General features: G+C 31.9%; 1 protein-coding gene across 1 annotated transcript in view; it reads left to right on the plus strand.

The window, feature by feature from the left end:
* The window catches only part of LOC135955656 (dipeptidase 1), a 38,163-nt gene extending 16,130 nt beyond the window's left edge, over positions 1-22,033 (plus strand). Inside the window, exon 3 of the mRNA XM_065506015.1 lies at positions 20,072-22,033. Coding sequence (XP_065362087.1) covers positions 20,072-20,969 — 898 coding nt within the window. The 3' untranslated portion in view covers positions 20,970-22,033. The remainder of the gene's footprint in view (positions 1-20,071) is intronic.
* Positions 22,034-22,269: the final 236 nt, after the last annotated feature.

A 22,269-nucleotide genomic window follows, 5' to 3' on the forward strand; every position in this document is an offset into this window, starting at 1 on the left:
TCTAATAAGTGTTATTCATAATATATATTTTTTTACGTTGCTCATAACTTTTATTTTCGATTTATATTTTTTTACGTTTCAAAAGAAGTTTCTTTCGCCACCTTGGTTGCATTTTATTAGTACAGGCATTGAATTTAACCTTTAAAGTCGCAAAAAATAAGCTTGGTATGAGATTGATGTTTTTTATTGTGTGTTTTTTAATTATGAAGAATTTTGTTTCACAATCAATGTTTTAGCAAACGCATTGTCCGCCAATTTGCAACTTTTCTCAGTCAACAAAATACGCAAAGCAGAAAATGCTCTTTCAACAGAAAGCCGTTTAGCCAGCAGTGCATAGACAATATGAACCAATTTATTTAAAAATTGCAAAAGTATCCTTTTCCCCTTCCTAATATTGCAACAAATCGACTTCTACGTCCAGTCTCATAGGTTTAAAGCTCTCTATTTCAGCTATAGCTGCTAATAACTCTCGCGATGTATTGCCTTTGTCATCTTCTGAAGATAAATCCACTTCAAGTTCTCTAATTGATGTTCCGAACAACGATGACGTATTTAGATTCGTCGATTCGTCAATCAGAAAATCGAATATTGGTTGAAGTGGAGATACTTCAGGTGAAGTTAAATCGAAAATAAAAGTTATGAGTAACGAAAAAAAATATTTATTATAAATAACTCTTATTGGGCAACGTAAAAAAATATAAATCGAAAATAAAAGTTATGAGCAACGAAAATAAATATTTATTATGAATAATATTTATTGAAAAGCTAAACTTATTTTCATTGAGAATAACTATTATTTAAAGAAACAAAAATTTATTTCTACAATATAACAGTTATGGCTAAATTTTTTTAGATATTTCTTATAACAGTTATGTCTCTGATATGTATACAAAATCCTCTATCCATTGATATATAATATGTCTGCCTTATGTTTTTTACGTGGCAAATTAATTAGGGAAAACTTAACAACTCGCAGAGAATTTACAGATTTGCAAAATTTTTTTTTCAAAATGAAACATTTTACAAACAAACAACTGTTTACTAAATACAAAAACTGTCGTCTGTCAGGGTTAAGTTTTAATTCACATTAGTGTGCTGTTAATGCAAATTAAATCTGTCGTCTGTCTACGGTATAACGCTAGCTAAAATGAGTTTTGGAGTTTGTGGATTGATCAGAAAATCATTTTTAAATGCGATTTCCTATTATATAAAACTTGCTTGTGGAGACATTTGTATGGATATCTATATAAATAAGAGATTTATGAAAAAAAAGTCCTGAAATAATGGACCGACCACAACCAGATTCAGCAGGCTTCGTTCTTGGGCCGAAAAAAATTTGCAAACAAAGTTTAGATGGACCTACCCACGGTCTGAGTTGATAGGTATACTATAAGGTGGGTTAATATTTACTACAAAATATTAAAATAAAATTTTAGTTACAAATAATCTGAAATTTTGATTTGAAAAAAAATCTGCATTAAGACTCGCTTTTTGAAAACAGCTTATTGCGCTTGGAGTTTGGTATCAGTACTTACATTCTACACCACCAGATATACAGTGAGTGGCAATATTGATTATTATAATAGTTTAGGGTGTCATATGAACGGTCTTGGTTATTTTTTATAACCCTTAATTAATCTTTAAACTTCACATTGGTATAACAAAATTCCAAAAAAAATCTAGCTATTGTGGTTGGCATTAATTAAACCAACCCTCAAATCATTTGTTTTAATCTACTTTTTTTAATACTTATTCTACAAATTTTTTCTCAGCAATTATAATGATTACATTTTTGGTCATTATAGAACTTTTGCAGCAATATAACCATGCAGGAAAAACTTTTTGAAAACAAAACAAAGAAAATAATACTCTTCAGCAGCGATTTAATGTTGTCTTTAGGTGAAAAAGCATTTAACTATTTTTCCTCATCGTTTAACAGCAATTCTCCATGCTTTCAGCCACTTGTTATTCATACACGGTCATAGTTTACACGTATAAGTTATGCAACATTATGTATACAAAAATGTTGAAGGTATGTATACATAACAACGGACTGCAATGTACACTTGTATGTATTTATCTACCATCTGAACATTCTGCAATTAAGTTGGTACAAAGAAGCGAAATAGGGTTTTAAAAGCGTAGAATTGAAAATGTTGGATACTTTGCAAAAATATGCACCTACCTATTTTTATATCGCAAAAACACTGAAATACTGATATATATAAACATACAACTACACATGTCATTACTTTGTTGAATAAAATTGTAGATTCTTATTTAACACACCTGATATTTTCATGGGTGAGTGTTGTGCTGCTGGTTTCAATTCCAGTTTTTTTAAACTGTATCTCATTTTGTTTTTCTCACACAAATACCCTCATGTGAAAGGTGCTCTGTCCCAGAAACCATTATTTCTTCTAAAACTACACAGAATAATCTGTAATTATGATCAAACAGCAATTTTTTTTTATTTGTTCAGACATGTTCGAAATGTTGTAACAATAATCAGACTTCTGTTACCAAAACTTTCAATTCCTTTAGAATTTCCCAAATCTGAAACGTTTTTTTCGATAATCAGAGTTCTGTTTCCCAACACTTTCAATTCCTTAGAATTTCCCAAATCTGAAAAGTTTTTTTTCAGTTTCATTAGGCAACTTTTACCTAGTTTCCTTACGAATTCTGCAAAACGCCACCAAAAATGTTTAGTGGGTTAAATGTTGCCCGGTACATATAAATGTATGTGAATGCGGAGTTGAAACTATTTTAAAATTCAAACTATGTTTTGTTGAAATGTGTCACGTCTGCAAACAATTTGAAATATTTGTTATTTTTTGGATTGTTAGAAATTCGAATCGTATAAATTTATAAGGAGTGAGATCGAAAAATTCTTAACATACATATATGTTTATAAAAAAGAAACCACTAAACTTACAGCTTTAATTTTTTTTTTATTTGATTGAAATTATTATTACAATTTACAAAAAAAATTATTTTTATAGTTTTAATCACTAGTGATGAAATTTTGAACCTTTTTCGGAAACCCTTCCATTAACGTTTTTATAGTGCTTTCTGTCACTTTGCTCGAACATGTAGTCCATCTCCGTTTAAAATCTACCACACTTTTGGACACCTTTTTTGTACTCTTCAATTCTCTTTTAACAAGAGCCCAATATCTCTCCACTGGCCTTAGCTCCGGGCAGTTTGGAGGATTTGCCTCTCTTGGTACAAATACCACATTATTGTTCTTGTACCACTCAAGGGCTTGTTTGCCATAGTGACAGGATGCCAAGTCAGGCCAAAAATAAGTGGACACATTATGAAGTCTTATGAATGGAAGCAGCCTTTTTTGTAAACATTCCTTGATGTAAATTTCGGTATTTATAGAGCCCGTTGTAACAAATGAGTGGCTTCTTTTGCCGCAACTGCATATTGCTTGCCATACCAAGAACTTTCTGGGAAATTTTGTCTGCTTTTGGGTCCTAAACTTTTCTTCAACATTCCCTCGAGCATCAGCAACATAAAATTTTTGACCTGGAAGTTGCGAAAAATCTGCCAGAACATACGTTTCGTCATCCATTATGCAGCAAGAATATTTTTTTATAAAACTTGACTTCAATTTCCGTGCTCTGTTTTTGGCCTCTAAATTTTTAGTAGCGTTCCTGTCAGGAACTTTTTGAGCCATGTATGTTTTTAAACCTGCATTAGCTTTAACTTTTCGTACCAAATAGTCCGAGCACTGAGCTAACCGGGCTGCTTTCCTACCGGATGTGTTGGGAGCTCTTTTGAAAATGCGTTCTATTTTTTTGGCTTTAGAAACATCATGTGGACCATTCCTTCTACCTGAACCAGGTTTTCTATCAACTGACAAGTTCTCCCGGTACTGTTTAATAACATTGGAAACAGTTTGACGGCAGACCTTTGTATGCTTGGCCAACTTTTTGTAAGACCAAGTTGGGTTTTGTTGAAAATATTTAATAATTTCAGTACGCACTTTTTTCTGGTCACTCATTTTAATCAGATTAACAAAAAAATTAATATAATTGACATTACACATAATAACTGACATGTTTTTCAAAGGTAACTTGATCAAAAAAAAATTCAAATAATACTTGGGTTAAAAAATGTAATGAAAAACGTGTGTTAAGAATTTTTCGATCTCACTCCTTATATCGACATGCATATTGGTGGAAGACTGTATCAGCTACATTAATAAGTTTTTAAAAAATAAATAAGAACCATATATTTCAAATGCCAAATATGTATGTGAAAAATAAAAAAATAACCTCATGTATTTTAATTATATTCTGATGATTCACAATGTTCCAAAAATGACCTATAAGGCCCCTCTTCTTAAGCTACGTTTCCGCATACACCGTAATCGGCAACGAAAACGAAATTCCATACATTTGCACCGAAAAACAAACAGTTCGTTTCAGAACTTTTTTTCGGTGCAAATGTATGGAATTTCGTTTTCGGTGCCGATTACGGTGTATATGGAAACGTAGCTTTAGCCGTGATTATTTGTCATTATAAATCATACCAACTAATTAATAAAACTCCATTATCAGATTTAAAAAAATATTTAAAAATCAAGGATGAATTTAACGTTAGGTAAAATCATTACTAAGTTTTTAATGAATCATAAGTAAGGTCATCATTTTAAAAAAGGCAACGACAAACGTCAAACAAATTTTGTATGGACAAAATTCAAATTTAAATGCATATACAAAATTCACCGTAGCATGAGGTTTTTTGATTTTAGTCCCAAATTTTAAAAACCGGTTAACCGAGTGATATAAACCATATAAACCGGATAAGCGAAAATCAATCAACCGGTTCGCAAAAAACCAAAATTTCAAAGAAAACTAGATTTTTCGGTTAAACGGTTTATAAAAACTAGTTACACTCATTAAAAATTGGAACATGTAAAAAGAGCCATATTTTTTAAGTTTTCCTTTTATAGAGTCGGGAGTATATACAATATTCATATGAACCCTACAGAGAAATTAATACAAAAGCGTTTAAAGTAAAATTTGCTTCACTTCCGCGGACATTACACCACCTAACCCCCCTCCCTCAGACCTATCCAAACTTGGCCAATTTTTAAACAAATTTTAAGCTTGTATAGCCATTAGGGTAATCATTCGAGTAATTATAGTTCGATTAATCGAATAATTATTCGAACAATTTAAAAATTACAATTTTGGAATAAATTTGTTCAAATTAGTTACTAGAGTATTCAGTTAATCGGGTTTCTGGTTAATCGCTTAATCGAACAAATAATTAATCGGGGTTTAGATTTATTTGGTTAATAATCGGTTAAGTTAAATTTATTCGGTTAACCGAATAATTTCTATTTAAAATTGAAAATACTAATCGAAAATATTAATCGAAATTCAATATCTACAGAAATGTTATATGATTTCTCTTCTGATCATTCCCCAATTATAGTATCTTATTACGGGAGGACTAACATTTCAAAATGTCATACTGAAACATTACTTTAAAACAAATTGGCTTAAATATATAAAATATATAAGCAGTTATATCCACACAGATCTTTGTATTCAGTGTGAGGAAGATGTAGATAAAAGTGTCAATGACTTTACGTCATTAATTGTATCGGCTCTAAATCATTCAAAGAGTCAAATATTTCCTAAAACCGATATGCATATTTCCAACTCATATATTGAATGACTTCTTTTAGAAAAGAGAAAACTCAGAAGAGAATGGCAACAAAATAAATCATATGCTGCAAAGCAGAGGCTGTCTGCTGCTAGTAAAATTCTGAAAAAAGACCTTCAATTAGAAGAGGATCGCAGAAATATAAATTACATTCAAAGTTTGACAAATACCAAACACACAAATTTTTCCCTTTGGAATTCAACGAAAAATATCAAGCCACCGGTAGACGGGCAAAGCCCTTTAAGGAAAGCTGGTGGTACCTGGGCTCGCAGCACGGAGGAAAAAGCTAAAATATTTGCCGATCACTTAAGTACAGTCTTTCATCCAAACTCGCCAACAACTGTTTTTGAACCTGAAGAGCCACCTGTGTCAACATTATCTAATGATGACATATTAGCTATAAGCCCAGAAGACATTGACGAAGTAATCAATAATATTTAAAAAATCACCTGGAAATGATTCTGTTACACCTACTATGATTAAAAACCTACCGAGTGTGGCAATAATTGTGCTGTCTACAATATTTAATGCGATCTTTAAACATGGAGTTTTTCCGACAAATTGGAAAACTTCTCAGATAATAATGACACCAAAGCCAGGTAAAGACTTGACCGTACCATCCTCCTATAGGCCAATAAGCTTGCTTCCTTGCTTATCGAAACTGTACGAAAAAGTGTTCCGAAAGAAAATCATACCATTTTTACATGAGAAAAATATAATCCAAGTTCATCAATTTGTTTTCCGGGAACGCCACGGAACAATCGATTAAGTTAATCGTATAACCGGAGAGATAAGAAAATCCTTTGAATTAAAGAAATATTGTTCAGCTATATCTTTGCATAGTTGGGGGTAGTGCACTAAATGTTGATTGAAATCAGCACTGCACTATCACTCACTAAAATTGGAAAAAATTTAGTTTGCACTATTTTTTATCAGCTTTAGTGAAAATGCTTATTTCTTAACTAGCACTAAAAAAAATAGTGATAGTGATAATTTTTTAACTATCACTAAACGAAGATTTAGTGCAAAAATCTGCAGTACAATTAATTAGTGCAAAATTTTAACCTGCAATCAATAAAAGGCTGCATTTGAATTGTTGAATTATCATGAAATTGTTGAATCCAAATTCGAAAAATAAAAATTTTAATTATTTTTAATGAAATATTAGTCTTAAGTTTTAAATTAGTGTACAGGAATAAACATAAACCATTTTAAACTTAAAAATTTAGTGCACAATTTGAAGTTGCATTCAAATTAGTGCATACAAAAAAGTTGCAATAAGCTGATGATTGCATTTTTTTAAATCAACTAATTTAATTTTGAGTGCAAAATTTTTTAACTCACTATCACTAATGTTTAGTGAGGCTGCTAATTTTCAACTCAGCACTAAATATGAACAAAATGATTCCACTAATTTTGCACTATCACTAAGTATTAGTGCAAACTGCAAAATTAGTGCACTACCCCCATCTATGTAGTTTTGGATGTCGCTCAAGCCTTCGACAAAGTATGGAACAAAGGCCTGTTATATAAAATAAAATGTTTGCTGCTACCATCTACTCATAAACTATTGGAATCTTATCTATCGGACCGTATATTTACAGTTAAGTACAACGATTACGTGACAAGAGAATATAGGATTGGAGCAGGAGTACCACAAGGAAGTGTTCATGGACCTACCCTCTATTTGATTTACACCTCTGATTTGCCTACGAGCGATGAATTGACTATTTCTACATTTGCTGATGACACCGCAATTATTAGCTCGCATGAAAACCCATATATAGCATCTAGTATACTAGATGGCTACTTAAGATGTGTGGAAACATGGTTAAACAAATGGAGAATATGTGTAAATGAGTTAAAAAGCAAACATGTTACGTTCACACTGAGGAGGGGATGCTGTCCACCTGTCACACTTAACAAGGATAATATACCTCACACAGTGGGAGAAAACCATAATTTAGTGGAACTAAATTCGTATCTTCTAAACGCTTGTCCAAATTAATTTCATTTATATGGAAATATTGCAGGCAAGGAGGTAAGCTAATAAAGTAATGCAAAATGGGTACTGCTACTTCAGTAGAATGAGCGGGAGAGGCTGCTAAACTACACTACCTCGGAAGAAATTCTATACTATTTTCAATTGTAAGAAATTATTTTAATATATCTTTCAAAAAATTTAAATTATATAAGTAATTTTATTTATAGCAAGTAACTATTTAAATCTATAGATTATGGACATTTAACCTATTGCCGGCATAGGTCGAAATATTCATATAAAATTAATCTTTTTTTAGTTTTATTAATAAGTTTATTTTTAAAAACGAATAACAATTATTAGTTATGAAATGATTTTATTTCATTATTATAAATAATTTAGTTATAATTAAACAATGAAATAAAGTGTAATTAAGCTAACTAACACTTGTTACAATTTTGGAACTAGGAAGTAATGGATCCAACAAAAGTTGCCTAACATCTTTCGATAACGGTTCCACTTTTTTATAGCTTGCAGATGAAACTAGAGATGCTAATCGGCACTGAATTTTGAAAATCCTGGGGTTCGGGATTTGGTAAAGAATCCCGAAATCCCGACCTGGGTTTTCGGGATTTTCGGGAAATTTAAAATCCCGAAAATTATAAGAAAGATACGTACATAATTATGTCTTTACAATTGAAAGAAAATTTTTTATTTAGCAATTAATTTTTATTAGACACCAAAAAGATTAAAATACTTGCATGAGTACATTACGGTGGGTCGATTTTTTTGACGAAAAAAAAAACCAAGAAACGATAGGTCTAAAATCAAATCCTATTTTGCGCATTTCGTCTTTTATCCAATGATATTTCAGTATTTTTTATTGAATAAAAGGCAAAATACGCAAATGTTATATTTTTAATCTAAATAAAGCACTACCATATTTAAAAGGACTCATAATTATACCCTTCAGCTTCGTGAGAAGGGTATATATAAGTTTGTCATTCCGTTTGTAATTTCTACATTTTTCATTTCCGACCCTATAAAGTATATATATTCTGGATCCTTATAGATAGCGGAGTCGATTAAGCCATGTCCGTCTGTCTGTCTGTCTGTCTGTCTGTCTGTCTGTCTGTCTGTCTGTCTGTCTGTCTGTCTGTCTGTCTGTCTGTCTGTCTGTCTGTCTGTCTGTCTGTCTGTCTGTCTGTCTGTCTGTCTGTCTGTCTGTCTGTCTGTCTGTCTGTCTGTCTGTCTGTCTGTCTGTCTGTCTGTCTGTCTGTCTGTCTGTCTGTCTGTCTGTCTGTCTGTCTGTCTGTCTGTCTGTCTGTCTGTCTGTCTGTCTGTCTGTCTGTCTGTCTGTCTGTCTGTCTGTCTGTCTGTCTGTCTGTCTGTCTGTCTGTCTGTCTGTCTGTCTGTCTGTCTGTCTGTCTGTCTGTCTGTCTGTCTGTCTGTCTGTCTGTCTGTCTGTCTGTCTGTCTGTCTGTCTGTCTGTCTGTCTGTCTGTCTGTCTGTCTGTCTGTCTGTCTGTCTGTCTGTCTGTCTGTCTGTCTGTCTGTCTGTCTGTCTGTCTGTCTGTCTGTCTGTCTGTCTGTCTGTCTGTCTGTCTGTCTGTCTGTCTGTCTGTCTGTCTGTCTGTCTGTCTGTCTGTCTGTCTGTCTGTCTGTCTGTCTGTCTGTCTGTCTGTCTGTCTGTCTGTCTGTCTGTCTGTCTGTCTGTCTGTCTGTCTGTCTGTCTGTCTGTCTGTCTGTCTGTCTGTCTGTCTGTCTGTCTGTCTGTCTGTCTGTCTGTCTGTCTGTCTGTCTGTCTGTCTGTCTGTCTGTCTGTCTGTCTGTCTGTCTGTCTGTCTGTCTGTCTGTCTGTCTGTCTGTCTGTCTGTCTGTCTGTCTGTCTGTCTGTCTGTCTGTCTGTCTGTCTGTCTGTCTGTCTGTCTGTCTGTCTGTCTGTCTGTCTGTCTGTCTGTCTGTCTGTCTGTCTGTCTGTCTGTCTGTCTGTCTGTCTGTCTGTCTGTCTGTCTGTCTGTCTGTCTGTCTGTCTGTCTGTCTGTCTGTCTGTCTGTCTGTCTGTCTGTCTGTCTGTCTGTCTGTCTGTCTGTCTGTCTGTCTGTCTGTCTGTCTGTCTGTCTGTCTGTCTGTCTGTCTGTCTGTCTGTCTGTCTGTCTGTCTGTCTGTCTGTCTGTCTGTCTGTCTGTCTGTCTGTCTGTCTGTCTGTCTGTCTGTCTGTCTGTCCGTCTGTCTGTCTGTCTGTCTGTCTGTCTGTCTGTCCGTCTGTCTGTCTGTTGAAATCAATTTTCTGAAGGCCCCAGATATCTCCGGGATCCAAATCTTCAACAATTCTGTCAGAAATACTTTCGAGAATTTTGCTATTTAAAATCAGCAAAATCCGTCCATAAATAACGGAGATATGAGCAAAAATCCGAGACAACCTCTGAAAATTTCATCAAAAAACACAATGTATTGCATGCTTTGACAAAAAACAACAAAACGTATGCTTGGGTGTGCAAGCTTTGTGTATTTTGTTTTTTTTTTGTGTTTTGTTTCTTTTGGCGTTGTTGTTGTTTTTTATACAACTAAACGTTTGTTTGGTTGTGTGTTAGTTTTTTTGACAAAAAAGCAACAAAACGTATGTTTTTGGATGTGCATGCTTTGCGTATTTTGTTTTTTTTTGTGTTTTGTTTCTTTTGGCGTTGTTGTTGTTTTTTATACAACTAAACTTTTGTTTGGTTGTGTGTTGGTTTTTTTGACAAAAAATCAACAAATCGTATGTTTGAATGTGCATGCTTTGCGTATTTTGTTTCTTTTGGCGTTGTTGTTGTTTTTTATACAATTAAACGTATGTTTGGATGTGTGTTGGTTTCATTGCCTTGCGTATTTTGTTTTTTCTTTTGGTGTTTTGTTTCGTTTGGCGTTGTTGTTGTTTTTTGTGTTCTTGATAAATTTAGGATGCTGTACGCTGAAAGTGGGCAATGTACATTAGAGTGCTCCAAGATTGTATGGACGAAAAAAACTTTCTAGGTACAGGCCGTCCCCCCCTCTAGAATTGTTCTATGTATTGTAGAAACACGTTGTGTAAAATATTAGGATGATAGGATAACGTTAACTGGTGGCGCAACGACGCTGAAGTTTTGAGGTGCATTTACAAGGGGAAAATACGCAATTTTTTCAGTTTTTGTAAAAATTTTGCCATTAAATAATGACTTTTACAATTTAATTTAAAAGAATCGAAATGTGTACGTAATTGTCGTTATAATAAGATATAAAAGACAAAAATTAGTGAAAAAATGTTAAAGTTATTAAAAAATCGCCAGGCCATTAACGTGTCTCAGGCCACTAGAACAAGAAATTTATGAACAAAATTAACATATTTTGAGAAATATTAAATTAAAAGCTTATTTTTACTTAAAATATATCCATATTTACTTGTATATGAGTTTTTGTCCTCGTAGGATACCGTTAACCTATTCGCAGGTATGACCAAAAAAATTAAATTTTTTTAACGGCAGTTTCAAAACTCCAATTTCAAATTTTTAAAAATTTTGTTAAACAAATTTCAGAATTTTTTGATCATCACATGGGGATTTATTAACAACATAATAGGGAATAAAAATGTGAAAAAAGTATGTCAATACCTCCTATAGTTTTTCCGTACCTGCGATATAAATTTTGCGATTTTCGAGAAAAACTAATTTTTTGGCCAAATTTTGGGGAATGACCAGAATTTCCTTACTGTAATGATTTTTAAGTAAAAGCTATTCAGAATAATATAGTCCAGGCAATTTTAAATATAGTCTGAAAGTTTTACTAAAATCGGAAAACTTTAACCCTTAAATCGTGAAGGTCAAAGGTCAATTTTTTCAATATTTGGAATTTCTCATGGAAAGATAGCGAAATATTATATATTTTTGGGCCGATTATGATGAAACTTAAGAAAAATATAAAATGAAGTCTAGTATTCACAATAACAGTACAAAAATGGATATTAACCCTTAATAGCACTTGGGGTCCAAATGACCCTCAACTTTTAAAATCACGAAAAACACATTCATTTTGACCCCAAGTACTCTTAAGGGTTAATTTCCATTTTTGTACTGTTATTGTGAATACTAGACTTCATTTTATATTTTTCTTAAGTTTCATCATAATCGGCCCAAAAATATATAATATTTCGCTATCTTTCCATGAGAAATTCCAAATATTGAAAAAATTGACCTTTGACCATCACGATTTAAGGGTTAAAGTTTTCCGATTTTAGTAAAACTTTCAGACTATATTTAAAATTGCCTGGACTATATTATTCTGAATAGCTTTTACTTAAAAATCATTACAGTAAGGAAATCACACTGTAGATAATGTAACAGTGGGCACTTCTATAAAAACGCTATGTTTTTGGAACAGATTTTCACCGTCTTAGCAATTTCGGCATTTGAAAATAAAAAGTGGCAAATAAATGATAATTATAAAATTATTTCTGTTCCCTAAAATATTAATTTTCAAGTCCTAAGGTTTTCAGCAATAAAAATAAAGTAATAAAATAAATAAATTTCTTCTGTAATGCTGCATTAAGATGAAGATTTTTTCCATTTTAATTTTGGATGCAAAACCTATTGCTTTTAAGCCCCTGTCGCATTGCTTCTGTTGCACTTTTATTATGCGTGATAAAACTAAAGCATGTAAAGACTGTATTAAAAGCAATGTAGACTTAACCAATATTGTTTGGTCTGTCAAACGGGGATATTAGGGATGACCTTATTTTGAACATTTTGAATTTTTTATATTCGGCTGTGCCGTATCTTGTAGGGTAGAGGGTAGGGGGATAGGGTCAATTATGAGCCGCTCCTCACAAATTTTATTGTGATATCTATAACCATTTAAATGCTAAATCATTTCAAAGTTTATATTTTTCTTGATGGAAATCACTACATTATAATCTTTTTACTTTTTAAGGTAAATGACTTTCGAAAAAAAACACAAAATTATTTAATTTCACTAAAATATTAATCTTCCCAAGGTTTCCACCAATATCAAAAACTTACATAAAAAGCTTTTTACTCTTCAGAAGCTCCACAAGCCTTTCCCACTTTAAAAACTTTTAACGTTTTTACATATCTTGCATCAAGCAGGTATTGCGTGATTAAGATTGGGTAACGTGATGGGCCCGAATCATACTGATAATGATTTGCCTATTCTTCGCTATTACTGCACAATAGAGAAGTGTTTTAGCGTAAAAAAATAGTAAAAAAACTAAAACTTTTAAGGTAGAAAGTGATCTTTGTGAGCTATTTATAGTGTATGATATTTTCAGATTGCATTGATATGTTCACTAGAGTTGTTTAGCTTTACCCTAGTTACAACTTTGTAATATATTGGGGGGATTCAAACGGTCTGCTATTAGGTAGTATTGTCATAATGTCGTGAAATATTTTTTTAGTTTAAACAAATTCTTCTTGTGCTGCAAACAAAAAAAAGTGTTATTTTATGACAAACCAATAAATATAGTTCAAAAATTCTTATTAATTTATAACTTCTTTGTTTGAAATCCAACAAAAAGTTTTTTAAACTAAAAAAATATTTTATGACATTATGATAATACGACCTTATAGGAGACCGTTTGAATTCCCAAGTTGTTAGTGAAAAATTAGGAGTCCCTGGAAGTTATTCTAAAACGAAAAACCAATTTTTTGGGAAAAAAATTAAACAAAATTTGTTTTGCGGACTCTTAGCTATACTATTGTCATATAAAATTAAGTCTATCACCAAGTCTGAATTAGCTGTTGGCCAAAAACTGATGACACCTTTTTTTGAAGGCTCACTGAATTTCAGAATTTTTGGTGGCCCATAGAAAAAAATTGGTAACCAAAATGGACAAACTGGGTATAGGGTTTTACTTCCCTATTGTAGTAGAGTCGAACCTATACTGTCATGATCGTGTGTTTTTCCAAAAGTCCTCATTTCTTTCACAGTGTTAATCGATGCAAAAAATGTTAAATTATAGTTCATGTTCAATATTTCTACACATTTTTTTTATAATTTCCATTCCATTTATAACTTTTATTTTTGTATTAAAAAGTTGGCATTACTAATCAGCTGTTTGAAAACACAACATTTTTTTAATTGCAAATTTTTACAAATTTACGTTTTTTTTTCGATATTTTTCAGATTGAGAGTAATTTCTTTTCACTCTCTAAAATAATGTTACTAGATATTTTTAACTGAAAAGCAGCCAAACACACTTATTGCAATATAATCAACATATTTATGACTGCTTAAACAGTTGAAATCATGGATCGATATTGCCCATTTTAATACCAAACAAACAGATGTCAGGCAGCTAGATCATCCTAGAATGTTGTGAGGATCCATGATATATATACACTTTTTGAATTTACGACCAATATTTTGATATGTTACAAACGGAATGACAAAATCAGTATACCCACGAACTTTTTGGTGGTGGGTATAAAAATTGATAACGCAGTTGTAACTTCATTTAAACGGAGTTTTTTATTATCATTTTTCCAAGTAGATAAACCTTCAATGTATGTTCACATGCAATAACTAAATAGTGGTTTGTTTCTGGCATGTGGTCTACCAATATTTATAATTTAATCACAGATGGCTTTTGTCAGGGCTGAAATATTTTTGTAGCCGTGATTGTTTGTTTTTTTTTCTCCATAACAGGCAAGACGCAGTTTAAGCATGACATTAAATAATTTTCTCAATTTAAGCATATAACAAAGAAAGTGTATTTTTCACTTCTCTATAAATGTTACATATCTATGTATATATAACAGCATAACTCCATCTATATATAGAGTACAAAAAGCCATATAAATCATCCACGCAACATTTACAATATGTTCTATGTCTTTATTTTACATCAACTAAATATTCATCCTGTCACCTGTAACCGCACCCAATGATATTTATATTCTAACCAAAATTCAATTCCCTCCACTCATGTGGCACTTGAGTACGAAATTCATTATAATTTTAATTTGCATTAAATTGTATTTTAGTTGTAGGACCTTTTAAAGCAGCTGCATGCATCTTGTTCACATTCGCATAAATAGTTGTACATGAATTTAAAATTCAATGGACAATTTCGTATATAATCACATTTAGTGTTAAACAACTGGAAAATTGTTGCCGTTTTTGCGTGCGTATAAATCAAAATAAATTAAAAACAATAAATTATCATTTACAAAAATACAAATTCATTTACATTTACATTCAAAAATTTCCATATACATTGAAATGGAATTGTATATGTATTCGCACTATATTGTAAATTTACATACACATTAATTTGAGCATATAAATTGGTGATTTTGTCATTTTAAATTCGAAAATAAACAAAATACCAGTATTGTATTTATGTATGTAAAAACTAAATTGTACCCAACAAAGTATGTATGTATTTATTCATTCATTATTCTTTTCTGCTTATTCCATACTATTCATTTCAATTTGAATTCAATTATTTTTTTACAAATTATTCTTAGAAATTAAGAGCCATTGTCATGGCAGCAGCATTATTCGAGACTTTGAATGACAAACAAATACAGCTATTATAATTAAATTGCTTTTTGAAATTCGAAACAAGAGATTTTTGTTATCAAATATGTAGATAGATATCATTATTATTTTTCAATAGAAATTCAGTTGTAATTATTTTACATTTTATTTATTTGGTTATTAAATGAAATGGAAATTTAGTAAAATTAATTGGTGACGGAATGGCAAGAAAATAATGTGGTTAATAATTTGGAGGTAAACAGTGATGTAAACCAATGTCTAAATGTTCATTATTTCTTAAGTTTTTATGATTTTGACAGCATATCATACAATTTTGTGTCAACGATGCTACCAGAAATATAATTGCTAAATTTCAGAATCCAAGATATACAGGCAACCATTTTATTAAAGAATCGAAGAAAAGTGAACTAAATCTCTTACAAGTGTTATTACCGAGATAGAATTCGGCATTATATAAGTTTTAAGTAAACAGAAATTTTGATAGCAAACTATGAGATAGATGTGTATGTTTGTTTCCCAAGGGGCCCTAGAAGGGCTACACTAAAATCACTTAAAGGCTTTGTATCGATGTAAAATTCGAAAACTACACATACAATTTCTACAATCTGAAATTCCTCTACTAAATTTATAAGAATCGGCTAGTGACCCTAGCCACCTGCAGAAAATCCATTAGTTTATAACAAATTCGGATATCGTGATGTTTTTTATCTTTATCCCTTAAAATTTAAAACTTAAAAACTAAAAATATTAGAGTGTGGTATTCGGCTTTACCTTTCTTTTTATTTGTTAAGGAAATGTGAAGATATTTATGGGACAAAGCATGGTGATAATAACAAAAAAAGCATGGTGATAATAACAAACAAAATCGTATGTTCGCGACCGGTACTTTAGCTAATTAATAAAAACAATAGAGATATTTTATTGTGTAAATACCGGATAGAGACCTACATTAATATACTTTTAAAATAAATTAATCGCTTTTAAATACTCCGTTCCATTTCGCAGATCATTTCGCAGATTTTTACATTTCACTACTGTCACCCAAAGTTGACTTCTATTTTGCGTACGTTGTTTATAACTATCATTATGAAAACTTAAACTCGATGAAATCCATCTTTAGCACTAAACATAGAGCTACCAAAATGCTATCGAATCGAAAAAAAAAATGCTAAGAAAAGTTTTGTTTTCTATATTTTTTGGACATCAAAAGCATAAGAACGTACGTTCGTGACCTCAAAAACAATTTTTTTTTTCTCAAAACAATTTTTTTTTGTCATAAATTATTTTTCCAAAAAAAAAATTTAAAAAACTTTTTTATTTCGAAAAGAAAAAAATTTAAATTTTGTATACCTTAAATTATTTAAAAAAAAAAAATATTTTTATGAATAATTTGGTGAAGGGTATCTAAGATTCGGCTCAGCCGAATATATCTCTCTTACTTGTTTTTTTTCAAAATTGGACAAGTTTAGATTCGTCTGGAGGGGAATATGTACGCTTAAGTAAGCCAAATTTTATTTTAGACGATTTTGCATTATTTTTGAATCTAATTGAGTTATTGACTTGAAATTTTTTTTGTAAGACCAAAAATTAACTTATCTAAACAAAACAATATAGCTTTGAATAAATGTGGATCAAATTGTTCCTAATATTTGCAATCATATTAAAATTTTGATTTAAATTTTAGTTTTAGAAACTCAATGAATATGTAATATGTAATAAAATCTTTATTTATTAACGAAACTCAATGAAATTTTTAACGTTTTTTATGTTTGATATTATAAATAACAACCTGCCAGGTCAAAGGCAATCCCGCAATTCCTAAAAATTGGAGAGAAAATCCCAAAAATGGTATTTTTTACCATTTCCTTCGGACCTGGGAAAATACTTTGGCGATAAATAGGGAATACATCAAGGTTTCCAAAGCTGCTTTTTGTTTTCTGATCCCAGCTTTGGGATTTTAGAACATGTGGCCCAAAGTTGAATTTTTGATAAAAAGTAGGTCAAATTTCGAAGGGCGTAAGGGCTACATATTCTAAGAATAGGACATGTTATTTACACCAAAATGTTCTCCGTAAAGACACCTTAGAGAAAAACATAAAATGTTTATATGTGCTTAAAGAAAGTTTTTTTTAATAAAAAAAGAGTTAAGTCACCTTTTCGCCCAAAAAACAGCAAAATTCTACTATTTTTTTAATATTTAAATTGAAAACCGTTTATTTTTGGAGCCTTAATTGATATTTTCCTGAAATCTTTTGTATGTTATTCGTAATTTAAATCGAGACCATTCGGTCCAAAAGTACGACCCATATTTTCAAAAAATCGGACCAAGGTATTAAAATTTCAATTTTGAAATGCCTATAACTCGAAAAGTATAAGAGATCCATTCAAGGCCTAGGCGAGCGCTTTGTTAAAAATATAAAAATCTTTGAAATCGGACAGCAAACAAAAAAATTGCACGTGTTTAATCTTGCATGTCGAAGGTACCCTACTTTGCCCCCATTTTAATATCTTAAACTCGAATGCTCCTTGGCTACGCCCACGTCAAATTTTATCCCGATCGGACCGAGCCGTTTAGAAATACCAGATTTATTTCCAAAAAATTTTGATTCTTTCCCACTGTGGAATATAAAACTCTTTTTATATAAATTGACATCTAAATTTTGCAGCTGGTGAGATCATTAAAGCTTGTAAAGCACCTAGCATTGCAATTAAATAAATTGTCATTAAAATAAAATCAAGTGGGATTTGAATTTGTATCAAGGACTACTTATATTTTAAATATCTGCTCATTTTTAAAAAAAATATGTGAGACACAAGGTGGCGTGTAATTTTGCTAATTAATCGTAAAGAGCTTTAACTTCAACTTTGGTATCTTTGGTAACCCCCACTGAAATTTTCCGACAAACATTTTCGTAGAATATTTGAATCCCAAGATGGTCTTTTTGAAAGGACTTTTTTTGATTTGAGGGGTCAAATTTACCGCTAAAGAGAGAAGCTACAAGGTAATGATCTTCCGCAAAATTATAAATTTCCATAATATAACACTAACAATAAGAATTCTCTCAAACATTTATTTACAAAATTATTTTTCATTTAGCATAATACTCCCTTCGATTAAAAAAATTAAAACTTTGACCCACTTTAAAAAAAAAAAACTTAGACCAGCTGGACTATAAGTTTATTCCACTAAAATGATTTACTCAGCCTACCCTTTCAGAATTATAGAGTCGCTATTATGTTCCAATCAAAAAGTCTCAATTTGTTGGACAGTGTATCTTACATTTACAGTTGGTCTGTTCAATAACTAAAAACTATTACGAATTATCACAGTTTATAAATTTTCCAGTTTTTCAATATAAATTTAAAATTTTTGTGTGAAAATTTGTAATAATTCGTAATAGTTTATTGTTATTGAACAGACCAAGTATCTTATTTAATTTTAGAATTATGAAAAATATCAAAACAAAATTATAAAATAAATCAAATATTTTTACTAATTTTATTCGATTATTCCACATAAAATTATAAAAACTATTCGATATTCGAAAATTTTAGTTTTTAAAATTATTCGAATAAGTATTTGTAAGAACTTGATTGAGTTCATTATTCGGATGGATACTGGTATTCAATAGGAATTTATGTATAATTGCGCCATATTCCGCAAAGGAATTTCTTTGGTAGCTTGGATAAATTATATACTGTTTCTTATCATATCATAGGATCTGAAATATATATAAAGAAAAGCGCAAAATATTTGTGAATAATATAAATTTTTTTGGGAGGTTGTCTCAAATTTTATCCCATAATTCTGTTATTAGTTGGCTGACCCATTTTTAATACCAAACAGTTTAGCACGTGACGGTTAGCTCAATCCATTTAGAATATCACAGATATAGTATGAACTTTACAGGGTCTTAGATGAATATTTCTCAATGTTACACACTGAATAATAAACTAATTCAGCACATTTGGTTTTGGAGGGTATAAAAGTACCAGTATTCAATGATGTTTATTGTTCGTTTGCATCATATTGCAGCCACGTCGAAATTTAAAAACTTAAGCAAATATTTGTATTCGGTTGTTACTTAATTTTCAGACACTTGGTTTGTGTTTTTTTTTCATTTATCTAACTTAAAGTGTTACAGTTGATGCAAATTTAATTCAAATTATTTTCATTTCTTTGCCAACTATTGACTATATAGTGAAAATTGTAATGCTGTAGTCACTACATAAATATTTATGACACTAAACTAGTGCCAATTTAATCAAAGTAGAGCAAAACTGTTGGGCTTATGTTGTTTCGAAGATTGAAAATATGTGAAGAACAAGCAGAAGTAAAAGTTTTGTAGACAATTCAAACAGATAACAAATTGAGCTACAGAAAGGTTTGAACAACTCGTAGCAAATATATCATCATATCTGAGATAATAATTTTCCAAGATTTTTGGTATAAAAAAGAGTTCATCAAGCAGTTTAAATAGTAGGAATATCTAGACACAAATTTTAAATGAAAACTGCTTTGCTCATATACTCTGTGTAGGGTATGATTTGGTTGGGCTTGACCGACTATACCTTCCTACTTGTATTAATACAGAAAAAAACTGATTAAAATTAAATACTTGAATGAACTATTAATTTTAGCGTATTCTCTTGCCAAACATGCCGCCCACTTCTTGAAGTAAACTAACACATAAAATTCCAACACTTTTATTAAAACAACAAATTTTCTTAGTTTGCATTTTCTCTACGACATCCTATAAAACAAAAAGAAAATAAACTAAAAAAGTACAAGAAAAGTTACAAAAATACTCCAATGAATTTGTTTTCTAATTTCCATTTTCTTTTGCTCTTGTTTACTCCATCATTACAGGTCAGCCTATGTGCCGTGTGAAGCACAAGGTTTGGATGCTGTCCAATTGGCATTGGAACAAATCGACATAATCAGGCGCCTCACTGACATGTATCAGCAAGACACTGTCTTAGTGCAATCATCGGCTGACATACAGACGGCGCAGCGTCATGGATTAATGGCCTCCCTGATTGGCATAGAAGGTGGCCATGCGATTGGCTCTTCGCTGGGGGTGTTGAGATCCTTTTACTCTTTGGGAGCACGCTACTTGAGTTTAACGCATAAATGTGATGTTTCATGGGCCAGTTCTAGTTCGGCCTTGATTGATACAGGTTTAACGCAATTTGGCAAAGCTGTGGTGCGCGAAATGAATCGTTTGGGCATGATGATTGATTTGTCCTATAGTTCGGATACCACAGCCAGAGATGTGCTGCAGGCCACCCGAGCTCCGGTGATATTTTCCCATTCGGGTGCACGTCAATTATGCAATTCAACGCGTAATGTTCCAGATGATATACTAAGATTAGTGGCCGAAAATGGTGGCCTCATTATGATCTCCTTCGATTCGGAAGATGTGACTTGTGGTCGCCAGGCTAGACTTGAAGATGTGGTGGAACATATTAAATATATTAGAGCCATTGCGGGTATACAACACATTGGTTTAGGAGCTGGTTATGATAGCATAGAACTGCCACCCATAGGTCTGGAAGATGTTTCCAAATATCCTGAGCTTTTGGCCACCTTACTGGAAGATCCCAACTGGAGTGAGGAGGACGTGGCCATGTTGGCGGGTAAAAATTTCTTACGCATTATGGAGACCGTTGAAAACGTTAGAGAGTTCTGGAAACGTGCTGCCATTACACCAATCGAACAGACTGAACCACAACCGAAAACACAATGCACCTACATGGCATCGTGACCACAGGCACAGGCCATTGTACGAAAGACACGACAAGTGTCTCGCAATACCTGGCAGTACAATGAAACACAAAACCAATTGATGCAGACAGCCGAGACGCTAGTGCCGTTGGAACATGAAATCAATAATCAAACGAAAAAATCAACGCTGTTGAGGGGTGGCGAGGCAGGTGGAGCTGATGGTGCAGTTGGTCAACAAATAGAATTAATGAAATTTAATTTCTAGTTAGGTACTTTACACATCTATACATAGTGTGTGCAATAGTATTTAGTACTTCCTACGAAACTAAGTAACTGGTTAGTTAGACACGCATTAAATCAAATAGTTACAGGTTAGTTGTGGTGTGCGCACACAAATATACTTATATACATAGCTATCCTGCAGTTAAAAAGGTCAACTCTGCCGAAAATACCTAATTTATAAGGACTTTATGACAAGCTTACACTTTGATATTTGTAACTGGTCACTTTTCTTATACAAATTTATGTAGAGAATGGCAAAAGATCCCCTCTGCATTACCCTTTACCAATAAACTAGTTAATTCGATATTTACATAATGTGAGTGGCAGCAGAATCAAGCAAAACCTCAAAGATCCTGTTGTGGTAAAGACTAAGTTTTGTCTGAATTATATATAAAATGGTTTAACGTTGCCGGGTTTGAGCCGACCTAAAGCCATCAATTAAAAGTAGTCAAAACAAAAAGTACACATGTCACCAAACGTCTACCATTGACTACTAATTTCACCAGTAAATGGTAATGCAGAGAGTGCCAAATTACCCCCAAATAATGTAAGTAAGTAAGTGTTAAATTCACCATTAAATAGCCCTATTAGTAAATTGGTGAAGAACTAAAGCATTTGTCTGCATGAAACTAGCTCCACGAACTGCAGGGTATCTATGTAAACAATTGAGAGTTTATGTGGGTGTGCGCACAGTTAAAAGTTTTATGAAGTACTTTACACTGTAATGTTAAATTGTATTTGTATGACTAAACACTGGTATGCAACAGCAACACAAATATTTATGTAGTTAAACAAAAATAAAATTGGTTTGAAATCAAAAAATAAAAATCTTTAATGAAACTCTAATGTTCTGTTTTTATTGTGTTAAATTTAAGTTTTATTGATTTATAAAAAAAAAAATCATTCAAAAACTGTGATTGAATTATTATGTTTTGTTGATGTTTGTATAAGCATATTGTTTTTGGTTAATAATACATTATGGGATAGTTTCTCAAATATAAAAATTTGTGGTCCGTAGAACCTTCATATTCAAAAAGATATATTCTTAACCTAATCAA

This window comes from Calliphora vicina, chromosome 3 (genome assembly GCF_958450345.1).
Source record: "Calliphora vicina chromosome 3, idCalVici1.1, whole genome shotgun sequence".
NCBI lineage: Eukaryota > Metazoa > Arthropoda > Insecta > Diptera > Calliphoridae > Calliphora > Calliphora vicina.